The sequence below is a fragment of the Stigmatopora argus genome, chromosome 21 (assembly GCF_051989625.1).
Source record: "Stigmatopora argus isolate UIUO_Sarg chromosome 21, RoL_Sarg_1.0, whole genome shotgun sequence".
Classification (NCBI taxonomy): domain Eukaryota; kingdom Metazoa; phylum Chordata; class Actinopteri; order Syngnathiformes; family Syngnathidae; genus Stigmatopora; species Stigmatopora argus.
The window spans coordinates 729812-744415 of NC_135407.1; the positions used below are offsets into that span (position 1 = coordinate 729812).

Below are 14604 nucleotides of genomic sequence, written 5' to 3' on the forward strand. Positions count from 1 at the left end.
TGTTACTTGCATTTTTTTGTTAGATAAAGACAAACATGTATACATTGAAAAACTTTTATTTTGAAAAACTCTCGAGATAGGTTCGCGCAGGCCCTCCAGCATTTTTAAAAATGCAGTTTTGCCTTCATCCATTTTCAAATGGACGAAGAAACTCCCCTTGGCACCAGGTGGAAATCTGGAAGAAAAAAAAGGGGGTCAATACACAAAGTTAAGTAAAACACCATTCACAAGGGCTTACCTTTTATTTTGAAAAACTTTGGAGATAGGTTCTGGCGTAACACCCAGCCCCGTGAAATGAGGGGGTGCGTCAGACTATCTGTACATAGGCAGGAAACCTTGTCCCCCTTGTGGAATTCTGGAAAACAAAAAAGGGGTCAATACACAAAGTTAAGCAAAAAACCATTCGCAAGGGCTTACCTTTTATTTTGAAAAACTTTGGAGATAGGTTCTGGCGTAACACCCAGCCCCGTGAAATGAGGGGGTGCGTCAGACTATCTGTACATAGGCAGGAAACCTTGTCCCCCTTGTGGAATTCTGGAAAACCAAAAAAAGGGGTCAATACACAAAGTTAAGCAAAAAAACATTCGCAAGGTCTTACCTTTTATTTTGAAAAACTTTGGAGATAGGTTCTGGCGCAACACCCAGCACCGTGAAATGAGGGGGTGCGTCAGACTATCTGTACATAGGCAGGAAACCTTGTCCCCCTTGGGTGGCACTCTGGAAAACAAAAAGGGGTCAAGGCACAATAGATTAAGTTACATAAAAAAGAAATACAGACTAGGGCCTAATTAAGTCAAATTTAACTAAAAAAACTCCTACATTTAGCTTTTTTTTCCTCTATAAAACATCAAAAGGGTACCCATTATTCAGACCCTGCAATATTAGACATAATCCTGATGGTCTGGTTTTCTTTTTGTCTGCTGCAGAGAGACTAAAAATGATCCAAGTCTTTAAAGGCCCCAATCAGTCTATTTTTCATGTTTTCCTCCACAAACAAATAATCAGGATCTTGATGTGGTGGGAAATATAGAAAACACACTGGACAGGGACCCACAAGGTACAGATTACATGAAAATAAGAAAATAAATCCTACTTCTGCCTTGAGGTTTTCAGTCAATTATTTCAAATCCATTCATTCTTAAAAAAATAAATATCCAAAAAGCTTCCGTTTTTCTCTCATGCCGAGGATTTTTTTTTTTTTTTTTTTTAAACGAGTCAAAAAAGACGCCTGCACTATTGTTGAATAAATGTCACTTAGGTTTTGTCAAAACCACATTTAAAACTAAAAATGAAACGGTCCAAGCCTTGAGGTCTTTAAGAAAGTTAACAGGGTAAAACTATTTAATCTATTTGAGTGCACAGTTCCACTACATGGCAGATTTTTTTGTACCAATTACCAATTTCATCATACGCGGTTATCTGGGTATGATGACAAAGCCTATGTTCGATTATTATTTGTAAGTTCAGAAAGCTGTGAAACTCACAAGCGGAAGCTACTCCTACACTTGCCACTATAGTATTTTTTTAAAATTAAATTCAATAGGGATGCCCCTACTTTAGTTTTTCATTTATCACAGCCATGTCTGGTCTACATTAACCGCGATAATCGAGGGATTACTGTTTATTCCTTACACGTCCACTAATGGCATTTGTGTGGGTGACTTATCCACAGGTTTTTGCTATTAAAAAACACCACCAAGCTAGTTAGTGTTTTCATTCAAAAGTTGAATGTATCATGATGAAAAACGAGCCAATTGCGCAAAGCCTTGAATACTGAACGCTGACGTTTAAATATTACACGGATCGAGAAAATCGGAACTATACGTATTTAAAAATGACTCACTTTGTTATGGCGTCGACAAGATGCCCCTTCCTGGTCGTTTTGGCCACATTCTTGAGGTTTCCCAGCAGTCTGTGCTCGTTGAGGGACTGAAACACACAATGCAATGATTTCTTTTTAAACAAAGAGCGATCGGTAACGCCATGTAGCCAATTTGTTTGCAAACATTTAGCTGTCTGCACACACATGGGGCTAGCTGGCTACATCACGTCAACGAACCATGCTCTTATCACTCTCAAGACGAGAAGTGGGGCTTCGAAATCCCCAAATGACAACGTACCGAATGTGCTGCATCGTCCTGTGAGAAGTTTGTCAGGCTTTCTTCGGCAAATCGTCACTTTTCAGCTGCTCTCTCTGCAGTGCACGACCGTGCTGCCTCCTGGCTCATCAGCCATTTTGGATTTGACGTCGGCTTTTTGAACTGTGACCTCGGCCACGCCTATTAAAGAGAGACACACCAAATATAAATTGTTTTCATAATAACGTGCGTTAGTCAGCGTGTGTGTGTGGGGGGTAAATGTTTTTGGTTGGACTTTTATACTTAAAAAAATACGTACATTGTTTTCATAATAAGATGCATTAGTTAGTGGGTGGGGCAGGGGCGGGGCTGTAAATACGTGTTGATTGGTCATTCACACTTAAAAAAACACATTGTTTTCATCATAACTTGCATTAGTTAGTGGTGGGAGCTGTAAATATTTTTGGGTTGGGCTTTAATCCTTTAAAATACAGTAGTATTGCACATTATGAACATTGTGATAGCATGCACTTTAGTGTTTGTTTTTTATTTCTAGAATTTCCAATAATGACAAGGTAAAGTGTGGCCAATTCGTGGTGTAGAGGTCCGTTCACCTGACTGTCGTGTGGGCGGGCAGGGTTCGAATCTCGGTGGACGACGAACCATTTTGCCATTAAAAAAGACTAAGTCATTCAGTCTTTCCTTAAATAAAAGCACCAAATGACCATGTATAGGCGGGCCACCTCATGGTGTAGTGCAGTGGTCCCCAAACCATTGCAGAAAGGGCCGCAGTGGGTGCAGTTTTTCGTTCCAACCGGTAAGAGGAAACCTTTCCACCAATCTGGTATCCTAGAAGTGCAGTCAGGTGCTTCTTTTTTTCAGCAGAAACCTCATTGGTTAAACTGTTTGTGTTGGAACAAAAACCTGCACCCACAGCGGCCCTCCAGGACCGGTTTGGAGACCTCTGGTGTAGTGGGTCAGTCACCTGCCTGCCATGTGGGAGGCGAGGGTTCACGTCCTGGTGTCGCCAGTCAGTCTGACTGGCGAACACCACCAGGACCCCCCCCCACTGTATCAGTGGACTGCAAACAAAAATCCAGTATTAGGATTGACAATCTATCATTGAAATATGACATTTTTGGCTTATGGGGTTTATTTATACTGCAATTTATAGCTATAAACAAGGATATAACTGAAGCCAAACTAAATGTTCCAACTTGAATTCACCCAACATTTTAATAGTTGCACCTTCATTAGAAAAGATGTAGAAAATTCTTCCTAGACAAAGCATGATTCTAATATTTTGCTAAATCACCAAAGGCTTACAGCACAATATGGATAGTTTCATTCGTCCTTAATCCAAAAGTAACCCCCATTTCCCCTCTAGCCGAATCAAGCAGAAGCTACTAAAGGTATAAAACTAGCCAAAGTGATGCTTAGTTGACTTTTCCATATGTAAACGATGCAAATGAGTTCCTCCAACAATGAGGATTTGGATCAAATACATTCCTACAGTTAAGAGAGCCACGCTACCCCACCTTGATAGTTCTAAGGACTCAAAACACATGAGCGGTTGTATGCTATGCTAGTCTATCAGAAATACGTGTGCTTCTTATTGACGAGAAGGCAAAGTGAGGACAGAGAGGCTCCCAGCTTTTCAGCCTCACTGCAGGCTGTGGGCAAGAAAGTGTAGTCCTGCAGCTTCAAGAAGGCCTGAAACAACGGAGAGAGAAAAAAAGGACACTTTGGTTACGATTACAGTAATACCGTATTTTCACGACTATAAGGCGCACATAAAAGTCTGAAATTTTCTCCAAAATAGACAGGGCGCCTTATAATCCAGTGCACTTTATAGATGGACCAATACTAAAATTGTTATCACGATAAAATAAAATAAATCCGTCGATAGGACAACTATGGCAAGCAGCCCCCGACTCTACTATTTTCCCGTAGATAAAGTACTGTGCAGTGACTGCATTCCATAAGAGTCTACTGCAAAAAAAGAACGATTAAAGCAGTTCTAGATGTAATATCTCACTTCTGTCACCAGCAATTTCCATATTTTAGCTCACAGGTTAGCAAAGAGCCAGATGCACCCATCAAAAGAGCCACATGTGGCTCCCGAGCCATAGGTTCCCTAGGAACATTCCCCTTTTGATGAGGAAATGGGGCGGGGGGGAAAATAACTTACAGGCATGCTGTCAGGACATTCTTCCGCTGGCCTGTGGAGCAGGAAATCTTTCTTGGAGGGACCCTTTATGTAGATGCAGTTAGCAGCAGACTGCTCTGGTACAGTAAGAACCTCATAATGGTGGTCGGTCAGCTGCTCCATCATCTGGACACACACTGCATGTGACAATCTAACATCATAACACACTATTGTTTACTGACTTAAGGCATTTTTTTGCATTGAAGAAAAATCCCACAACACAACACCTTCTGAAAATCATCATTTAAAATGACATTGCCTACATTAACAATAAATACAGTGGTACCTCGTCATACGACCGCTCGTCATACAATATTCTCGTCTTACGACGGAAATTTCGATCGAATAATTCGCCCGTGATGCGGTCAAAATTTGGTGATGCGACCAAGCTAGGTGGCCATGGCACTGTCTTTTTTGCATATCTTTCGTGTATAACAATATGTCTACGAGCACTGGGCGGACTTTGCATTTCCACACCCCCGTTTTTCCCCCACTTGGTCCACATTTACATAGCAGGTAAACAACAATGGATGGGCAGAGTTTTGCAAAGAAAAGATCTGGAATATATGTACACTGGGTAATCAGACACGGGGAAGCGGCAAGTTCCAAACAACTCTTGATGCGTTCGTTTTGAAGGCTCCGGCGGAATGTCGGGGTGGGTGGGGCCAACCCGTAGAACTAAGGTCAAAAAGATTCAAACTAAATTAGATTAATCAGTTTTGTGTGAAGTTACATTAAACGTTGAGTGTCTGTATATATTAATCCAAATTCATTTAAATTTGTTTGTTTGGTTACGAGTGCATTGTTGCCGTGGATAAAGTCCCCCCGAACACCCCCCCCTCCGCCTCCGTGTGTCGTTATCTCTCCCCTCCGCGAAATGCGTCTAATTTTACATCTATTAAACACATTTTTATTACTATTAAACCACTAGTTATGTGTTACTTTGTTAATAGATGGCAAATTAGAAGAAATAAAACATTTTTTTCCAATCCAATATCCAGTAAGGCTTTTTTCCCCTAAAAAACGACATAGTATAGTAAGGCTTTTTTCTTTAAAAACGACATAGTATAGTAAGGCTTTTTTCCTAAAAAAAACGACATAGTATAGTAAGGCTTTTTTCCTAAAAAACGACATAGTATAGTAAGGCTTTTTTCCCCTAAAAAACGACATAGTATAGTAAGGCTTTTTTTCTTAAAAAACGACATAGTATAGTAAGGCTTTTTTCCTAAAAAAAAACGACATAGTATAGTAAGGCTTTTTTCTTTAAAAACGACATAGTAAAGTAAGGCTTTTTTCCCTAAAAAACGACCTAGTATAGTAAGGCTTTAAAAAAAAAAAACGACATAGTATAGTAAGGCTTTTTTCCTAAAAAAACGACATAGTATAGTAAGGCTTTTTCCCCCTAAAAAACGACATAGTATAGTAAGGCTTTTTCCCCTAAAAATAGACATAGTATAGTGAGGCTTTTTTTCTTAAAAAACGACATAGTATAGTAAGGCTTTTTTTCTTAAAAAACGACATAGTATAGTAAGGCTTTTTTCCTAAAAAAAACGACATAGTATAGTAAGGCTTTTTTCTTTAAAAACGACATAGTAAAGTAAGGCTTTTTTCCCTAAAAAACGACATAGTAAAGTAAGGCTTTTTTCCCTAAAAAACGACCTAGTATAGTAACGCTTTAAAAAAAAAAAACGACATAGTATAGTAAGGCTTTTAAAAAAAAAAAAACGACATAGTATAGTAAGGCTTTTTTCTTTAAAAACGACATAGTATAGTAAGGCTTTTTTCCTAAAAAAACGACATAGTATAGTAAGGCTTTTTTCCTAAAAAACGACATAGTATAGTAAGGCTTTTTTCCCCTAAAAAACGACATAGTATAGTAAGGCTTTTTTCCCCTAAAAAACGACATAGTATAGTAAGGCTTTTTTTCTTAAAAAACGACATAGTATAGTAAGGCTTTTTTTCTTAAAAAACGACATAGTATAGTAAGGCTTTTTTCCTAAAAAAAAAAACGACATAGTATAGTAAGGCTTTTTTCTTTAAAAACGACATAGTAAAGTAAGGCTTTTTTCCCTAAAAAACGACATAGTATAGTAAGGCTTTTTTCCTAAAAAAACGACATAGTATAGTAAGGCTTTTTTTCTTAAAAAACGACATAGTATAGTAAGGCTTTTTTCCTAAAAAAAACCGACATAGTATAGTAAGGCTTTTTTCCTAAAAAAAACCGACATAGTATAGTAAGGCTTTTTTCTTTAAAAACGACATAGTAAAGTAAGGCTTTTTTCCCTAAAAAACGACATAGTATAGTAAGGCTTTTTTCCTAAAAAAACGACATAGTATAGTAAGGCTTTTTTCCTAAAAAAACGACATAGTATAGTAAGGCTTTTTCCCCCTAAAAAACGACATAGTATAGTAAGGCTTTTTCCCCTAAAAATAGACATAGTATAGTGAGGCTTTTTTTCTTAAAAAACGACATAGTATAGTAAGGCTTTTTTTCTTAAAAAACGACATAGTATAGTAAGGCTTTTTTCCTAAAAAAAACGACATAGTATAGTAAGGCTTTTTTCTTTAAAAACGACATAGTAAAGTAAGGCTTTTTTCCCTAAAAAACGACATAGTAAAGTAAGGCTTTTTTCCCTAAAAAACGACCTAGTATAGTAACGCTTTAAAAAAAAAAAACGACATAGTATAGTAAGGCTTTAAAAAAAAAAAAAACGACATAGTATAGTAAGGCTTTTTTCTTTAAAAACGACATAGTATAGTAAGGCTTTTTTCCTAAAAAAACGACATAGTATAGTAAGGCTTTTTTCCTAAAAAACGACATAGTATAGTAAGGCTTTTTTCCTAAAAAAACGACATAGTATAGTAAGGCTTTTTTCCTAAAAAAAACGACATAGTATAGTAAGGCTTTTTTCCTAAAAAAACGACATAGTATAGTAAGGCTTTTTTCCTAAAAAAAACGACATAGTATAGTAAGGCTTTTTTCCTAAAAAACGACATAGTATAGTAAGGCTTTTTTCCCCTAAAAAACGACATAGTATAGTAAGGCTTTTTTCCCCTAAAAAACGACATAGTATAGTAAGGCTTTTTTTCTTAAAAAACGACATAGTATAGTAAGGCTTTTTTTCTTAAAAAACGACATAGTATAGTAAGGCTTTTTTCCTAAAAAAAAAAACGACATAGTATAGTAAGGCTTTTTTCTTTAAAAACGACATAGTAAAGTAAGGCTTTTTTCCCTAAAAAACGACATAGTATAGTAAGGCTTTTTTCCTAAAAAACGACATAGTATAGTAAGGCTTTTTTCCCCTAAAAAACGACATAGTATAGTAAGGCTTTTTTCCCCTAAAAAACGACATAGTATAGTAAGGCTTTTTTTCTTAAAAAACGACATAGTATAGTAAGGCTTTTTTTCTTAAAAAACGACATAGTATAGTAAGGCTTTTTTCCTAAAAAAAAAAACGACATAGTATAGTAAGGCTTTTTTCTTTAAAAACGACATAGTAAAGTAAGGCTTTTTTCCCTAAAAAACGACATAGTATAGTAAGGCTTTTTTCCTAAAAAAACGACATAGTATAGTAAGGCTTTTTCCCCCTAAAAAACGACATAGTATAGTAAGGCTTTTTCCCCTAAAAATAGACATAGTATAGTAAGGCTTTTTTTCTTAAAAAACGACATAGTATAGTAAGGCTTTTTTCCTAAAAAAAACGACATAGTATAGTAAGGCTTTTTTCTTTAAAAACGACAGAGTAAAGTAAGGCTTTTTTCCCTAAAAAACGACCTAGTATAGTAAGGCTTTAAAAAAAAAAAACGACATAGTATAGTAAGGCTTTAAAAAAAAAAAAACGACATAGTATAGTAAGGCTTTTTTCCTAAAAAACGACATAGTATAGTAAGGCCTTTTTCTTTAAAAAACGACATAGTATAGTACGGCTTTTTTTCCCTAAAAAACGACATAGTATAGTAAGGCTTTTTTCCTAAAAAAACGACATAGTATAGTAAGGCTTTTTTTCTTAAAAAACGACATAGTATAGTAAGGCTTTTTTCCTAAAAAAAACCGACATAGTATAGTAAGGCTTTTTTCCTAAAAAAAACCGACATAGTATAGTAAGGCTTTTTTCTTTAAAAACGACATAGTAAAGTAAGGCTTTTTTCCCTAAAAAACGACATAGTATAGTAAGGCTTTTTTCCTAAAAAAACGACATAGTATAGTAAGGCTTTTTTCCTAAAAAAACGACATAGTATAGTAAGGCTTTTTCCCCCTAAAAAACGACATAGTATAGTAAGGCTTTTTCCCCTAAAAATAGACATAGTATAGTGAGGCTTTTTTTCTTAAAAAACGACATAGTATAGTAAGGCTTTTTTTCTTAAAAAACGACATAGTATAGTAAGGCTTTTTTCCTAAAAAAAACGACATAGTATAGTAAGGCTTTTTTCTTTAAAAACGACATAGTAAAGTAAGGCTTTTTTCCCTAAAAAACGACATAGTAAAGTAAGGCTTTTTTCCCTAAAAAACGACCTAGTATAGTAACGCTTTAAAAAAAAAAAACGACATAGTATAGTAAGGCTTTAAAAAAAAAAAAAACGACATAGTATAGTAAGGCTTTTTTCTTTAAAAACGACATAGTATAGTAAGGCTTTTTTCCTAAAAAAACGACATAGTATAGTAAGGCTTTTTTCCTAAAAAACGACATAGTATAGTAAGGCTTTTTTCCTAAAAAAACGACATAGTATAGTAAGGCTTTTTTCCTAAAAAAAACGACATAGTATAGTAAGGCTTTTTTCCTAAAAAAACGACATAGTATAGTAAGGCTTTTTTCCTAAAAAAAACGACATAGTATAGTAAGGCTTTTTTCCTAAAAAACGACATAGTATAGTAAGGCTTTTTTCCCCTAAAAAACGACATAGTATAGTAAGGCTTTTTTCCCCTAAAAAACGACATAGTATAGTAAGGCTTTTTTTCTTAAAAAACGACATAGTATAGTAAGGCTTTTTTTCTTAAAAAACGACATAGTATAGTAAGGCTTTTTTCCTAAAAAAAAAAACGACATAGTATAGTAAGGCTTTTTTCTTTAAAAACGACATAGTAAAGTAAGGCTTTTTTCCCTAAAAAACGACATAGTATAGTAAGGCTTTTTTCCTAAAAAACGACATAGTATAGTAAGGCTTTTTTCCCCTAAAAAACGACATAGTATAGTAAGGCTTTTTTCCCCTAAAAAACGACATAGTATAGTAAGGCTTTTTTTCTTAAAAAACGACATAGTATAGTAAGGCTTTTTTTCTTAAAAAACGACATAGTATAGTAAGGCTTTTTTCCTAAAAAAAAAAACGACATAGTATAGTAAGGCTTTTTTCTTTAAAAACGACATAGTAAAGTAAGGCTTTTTTCCCTAAAAAACGACATAGTATAGTAAGGCTTTTTTCCTAAAAAAACGACATAGTATAGTAAGGCTTTTTCCCCCTAAAAAACGACATAGTATAGTAAGGCTTTTTCCCCTAAAAATAGACATAGTATAGTAAGGCTTTTTTTCTTAAAAAACGACATAGTATAGTAAGGCTTTTTTCCTAAAAAAAACGACATAGTATAGTAAGGCTTTTTTCTTTAAAAACGACAGAGTAAAGTAAGGCTTTTTTCCCTAAAAAACGACCTAGTATAGTAAGGCTTTAAAAAAAAAAAACGACATAGTATAGTAAGGCTTTAAAAAAAAAAAAACGACATAGTATAGTAAGGCTTTTTTCCTAAAAAACGACATAGTATAGTAAGGCCTTTTTCTTTAAAAAACGACATAGTATAGTACGGCTTTTTTTCCCTAAAAAACGACATAGTATAGTAAGGCTTTTTTCCTAAAAAAACGACATAGTATAGTAAGGCTTTTTTTCTTAAAAAACGACATAGTATAGTAAGGCTTTTTTCCTAAAAAAAACGACATAGTATAGTAAGGCTTTTTTCTTTAAAAACGACATAGTAAAGTAAGGCTTTTTTCCCTAAAAAACGACCTAGTATAGTAAGGCTTAAAAAAAAAAAAACGACATAGTATAGTAAGGCTTTAAAAAAAAAAAAAACGACATAGTATAGTAAGGCTTTTTTCCTAAAAAACGACATAGTATAGTAAGGCCTTTTTCTTTAAAAAAACGACATAGTATAGTACGGCTTTTTTTCCCTAAAAAACGACATAGTATAGTAAGGCTTTTTTCCTAAAAAAACGACATAGTATAGTAAGGCTTTTTTTCTTAAAAAACGACATAGTATAGTAAGGCTTTTTTCCTAAAAAAAACGACATAGTATAGTAAGGCTTTTTTCTTTAAAAACGACATAGTAAAGTAAGGCTTTTTTCCCTAAAAAACGACCTAGTATAGTAAGGCTTAAAAAAAAAAAAACGACATAGTATAGTAAGGCTTTAAAAAAAAAAAAACGACATAGTATAGTACGGCTTTTTTTCCCTAAAAAACGACATAGTATAGTAAGGCTTTTTTCCTAAAAAAACGACATAGTATAGTAAGGCTTTCCCCCCCTAAAAAACGACATAGTATAGTAAGGCTTTTTTCCCTAAAAAACGACATAGTATAGTATGGCTTTTTTTCTTAAAAAACGACATAGTATAGTAAGGCTTTTTACCTAAAAAACGACATAGTATAGTAAGGCTTTTTTCGTAAAAAACGACATAGTATAGTAAGGTTTTTTTTCATAAAAAAACGACATAGTATAGTAACGCTTTTTTATTGCAATCCAATATCCAGTTTTTTCAGAGGGTTGGAACGAATTCATTTGTTTTCAATTCATTTCAATGGGAAACGTTCGCTGGAGTTACGAAAAGCTCGACATACCATCTCAGTCTCGGAACGGATGACCATCGTATGTCGAGGTACCACTGTACTTGTATATCTATCAATCCTCGGTGCCCGATTTTTTTTTCTGTCTCAGGGCTTACTTCAGCCTGTTAGTGTACTAAGCGCATTTGTGCTTGTATTACTACGCGAGAGCCTCAAAATATCCAAAAGACAATGTAGGCAGCCAAAACACCCTTTTCAAATTGAAAAAAAGCATAAAATAAAAAAAAATCCCACCCGCAGAGTCTTCTTGGCCCCGTCACTGTTGCTGATGATGATGGTGTTTGCCCCACCCATGGAGCAGATGTTTTTCAGCCGAATCCCACCACAGACTGGCACGGTAGACACGGAAAAGTCCTGAACACATGGCAGTGGAAAATGCTTTGTTAACGCTTCCACGGGCACTCATTGCTTTTATTGAACTCTCGGTGCAGTTTGTCCCATGACCGATGTTACATAACAGATGGAGAACCTGAAAATGAACATTATTACTTCATCTTTCTCCATACGTTTACACTCATTCGTGAAGTATTCAAGTGTTCAAGATGGTCGTTACAACAAGAATATGTTGTACTGAAACCTGAAATGCATTACGTCACGGTACAAACGACACAGCCGTTACTAAAACATTCGGTAACGCCTGTGCTTCCTCCGATGAAGTGTCTCAATCCGTTTGGAGTCCAAAAATGCAGACATGCAACAGCTGCTTTTTTTTAGGTCAGCATTGACTTCCATTGTATTGCTTAGCAACAGTCAATAGTCCAAATAGTACAAAAGCAACAAGTTTCTTTCTTCCGCTCTTTTAACTGTTTATATGTTATCTTGTTGAGGCTTAGGTTAGTTGTAGTAGCATTAAACAAACCAACAAGTTCATTAAAAAAATCATTTAAATAATTTACTCTGCGTGTAGTGAACCTAATACAAATGTTTCAATTGCTTCTATATTATCTTTTTGTCAATAAGTTGATGTTGCAATTCAATGGTATAAGGGTCATTCCGGAATGAAAGGACATTTTACCCATTAAACTCTAATTATCTCTATTTAAAATACTAGAATATGCAGGTTTTAGTAAATTGAGGAAAAAATTAAATTAAAAAAAAATGGTGGATTACCCGCTTTGTTTTATTGCTGTTTCATCCAAATGCAAATATTTTATTTAAATTAAGAATAAATATTCATGGGAGTGTGTCTCATAACCTAGGCACTTAAGGGAAGCAAGGGAATCAATATCTCCACCAAATGGTGGTTACGTCACATCCACTCTTAATGGTTTCTTGTCCAAAGCAAAAATAAAAGCCCTATTCATCAATGTCTGGTCTCCAATTGCCCAAATCTAATCGAACACAGCGCCACCTGCTCACTCTGGCATCCAGGTTCAAGTCAAAAAGCCAATTGACCGATGAGTTCTACTCGTGACAACCGTCGGCCATCTTTTCTGTTCTTACCTGAAAGGTGTTGGCTAGCACTTCGGCTCCTTTGTGGTTGGTGTAGGAGGAGATGCCCACGAAGAACTCTCTCCCCGTGAAGAGGACGTCACTGCCCTCCAGCGTGGCCCCACCGGAGTCCCCGGGCTCCCCCTCCATCTCCACCACCGTCAGATCCAGCTCAGACATCACCCTGCGCACTGCCTCCACCTGCCCGACAGTAAAGAAGTCTATTGGATGGAAAGCATTTTCCTTGAATTCATTGTCATATGACCAGAACTTGTATGATTACCTCGCTGCGCCTCTGCTGACTGAAGGGCCTGGTGATGAGTGCCGTATCACCTTGGATGACCGCCACGTCCTCTATCCTCCAGCTCATTGGTAGCTCTGAATGGGCCGGGATCTCAATCAGCTGCAGGCCCACTTTCTGTCTCAGCGCCCCCGTCAAACAGCCAAACTGACGCTGGGCTTTGGCCAGGTCCACAGAGGTCTCCTTGTTCTCGCCTTTGTCTCCCTCCACCTTCCCGAAGGTCTCCGGGATACCTCGCACCACCGCGTGGGTGAACTGGCCGTACTGGCAGATATTTGCCATCTCTGTGGAGCACAATAGAGGTGTAAAAAAAAAAAACTACAATGCCAGTGGAAACACTAGCCCAGGGGCTACTCGGTCGTTTGGTCACCGGTCTTTTGGTTGCCGGTCTTTTGGTCGCCGGGAAGGTTATTGATAATTACCATTTGAGTTGATTTGTGGAATGGAATTTGTGTTGACGTTGTGTAACACCGGTTTAGGAATACTCATATTTGGCTCAAATTCCAAATGTTCCAGCATTAAAAGTCATTAAGATGTGGAAAAAAAAACACATCTGATATAATTTTGTGGGTCTATTGCCCAGAAAATTAATTATAAAATACATTTGTGATTTGGATTTTTGTAACGCAAAATTTTGGTAAATTATATTTATAATGGATCAGTTTGGAAGGAAATAGTTTTCAACATTTCTTTTTTTTTTAATTATTGCATGTGCTGATTAACAACAGTTTTGGTTCACAGCTATGTTCAATGTTTTACAATAAAATTAAATTACAAATGAACATTTTCCGGTCCACATTTAATATGTATTCATAACAAACAAATGTCCTCCGGTAATAAAGTGGGAGTAAAAACGCATATATATCATATTCCAAAAGTATTAAGTTAGTTCAAAACTAAACCAACATCTCCGTCTCTTGGAACAAGTAATTACGAGGATTATACAAATTTTACAAAATCGTAACAAAATAAACAGCAATTATTAAAATATGTGTCCATTACTTGTGGCTTAAACTCACAACCGGTGCAAACAATTTGCAATGAAGTACTAATGCGATCACTAACTTAAAATCCAAGCAAAGGCAACAATTAACATGCAAAAAAACCATTTAAAAAATAATAATAATAATTTCAGTTACCACTTTAAAGCGTGAAGGGAAGACTTTTGGTAACGTTTGAGGCTTGCTACCGTCTATTTCCCAAACGGGGTAGTTTCCCGTTATCCTGCTTTTCACTCTTGTCCTCCCGCCCACTGATTTGTTGAAACGTACCACTTCCTAATACACGTTTCAAAATAAAACAACTTTTTTATTTATTTTTGCTTCACACGGACTACGTTCAAGTTTTATCTAAAATATGACGCCTTTAACGAGACAAAAGTGACTTTGTGGCGTGTGCGTGACAAAACCCAAAGCCATACTGTTCCAGCCAATAATGACATTTTTTTTATTTAAGAAATCATTTCCGGTCGGATCAACTATCCGCCCTAGTAACTCGGAGAATTTGATTTTTTTTAATGATCACATATCCTACGCTTGTTGTACTGTGTAGAAACTCATTGAGTGCCATTGACGGCGTTCGGCGTCTAATCTATTTTGACTGGGATGGATGGCAGCAATCATTTACTGCCAGATTTCCCAGCTAAAATGCATTAGCCCTTCATTGGCTTTGAAAGATGAACATTCACAGCAAGCCCTCCTAATTTAAAATAATTGGATGTCTATTGTTGTCACTGGCAGGTAATAATTTAAATAGTATTA

The 14604-nt window shown here is 36.0% G+C and overlaps 1 protein-coding gene across 3 annotated transcripts; it reads right to left on the bottom strand.

The window, feature by feature from the left end:
* Nucleotides 1-40: 40 nt before the first annotated feature.
* On the bottom strand, nt 41-14130 carry ddah2 (DDAH family member 2, ADMA-independent). Of its 3 annotated transcripts, none has more exons than XM_077590938.1 (11): nt 13984-14130; nt 12827-13128; nt 12556-12744; nt 11347-11466; nt 4270-4413; nt 2121-3791; nt 1844-1929; nt 599-717; nt 418-534; nt 239-355; nt 41-175 (listed from the first exon to the last, which is right to left on the bottom strand). In XM_077590938.1, exons 2-6 carry the CDS (start codon nt 13124-13126, stop codon nt 3672-3674), a joined length of 873 nt encoding a protein of 290 aa, XP_077447064.1. In that variant the 5' UTR covers nt 13127-13128; nt 13984-14130; the 3' UTR covers nt 41-175; nt 239-355; nt 418-534; nt 599-717; nt 1844-1929; nt 2121-3671. The 3 variants fall into 3 exon arrangements, with proteins under 3 accessions (XP_077447064.1, XP_077447066.1, XP_077447065.1); XM_077590940.1 differs by lacking the exon at nt 13984-14130 and adding an exon at nt 13267-13284; XM_077590939.1 differs by lacking the exon at nt 599-717.
* Between the last annotated feature and the right edge of the window lie 474 nt (nt 14131-14604).

Excerpts from the sequence above, each read along its gene's own strand:
- ddah2 (XM_077590939.1), bottom strand. The coding sequence starts at position 13,126 with ATGGCAAATATCTGCCAGTACGGCCAGTTCACCCACGCGGTGGTGCGA. Across the intron at positions 11,467-12,555 it reads TGCTAGCCAACACCTTTCAG|GACTTTTCCGTGTCTACCGT; the intron begins GTAAGAACAGAA and ends CCATGTGTTCAG. Across the intron at positions 3,792-4,269 it reads AATGTCCTGACAGCATGCCT|GCCTTCTTGAAGCTGCAGGA; the intron begins GTAAGTTATTTT and ends CCGTTGTTTCAG.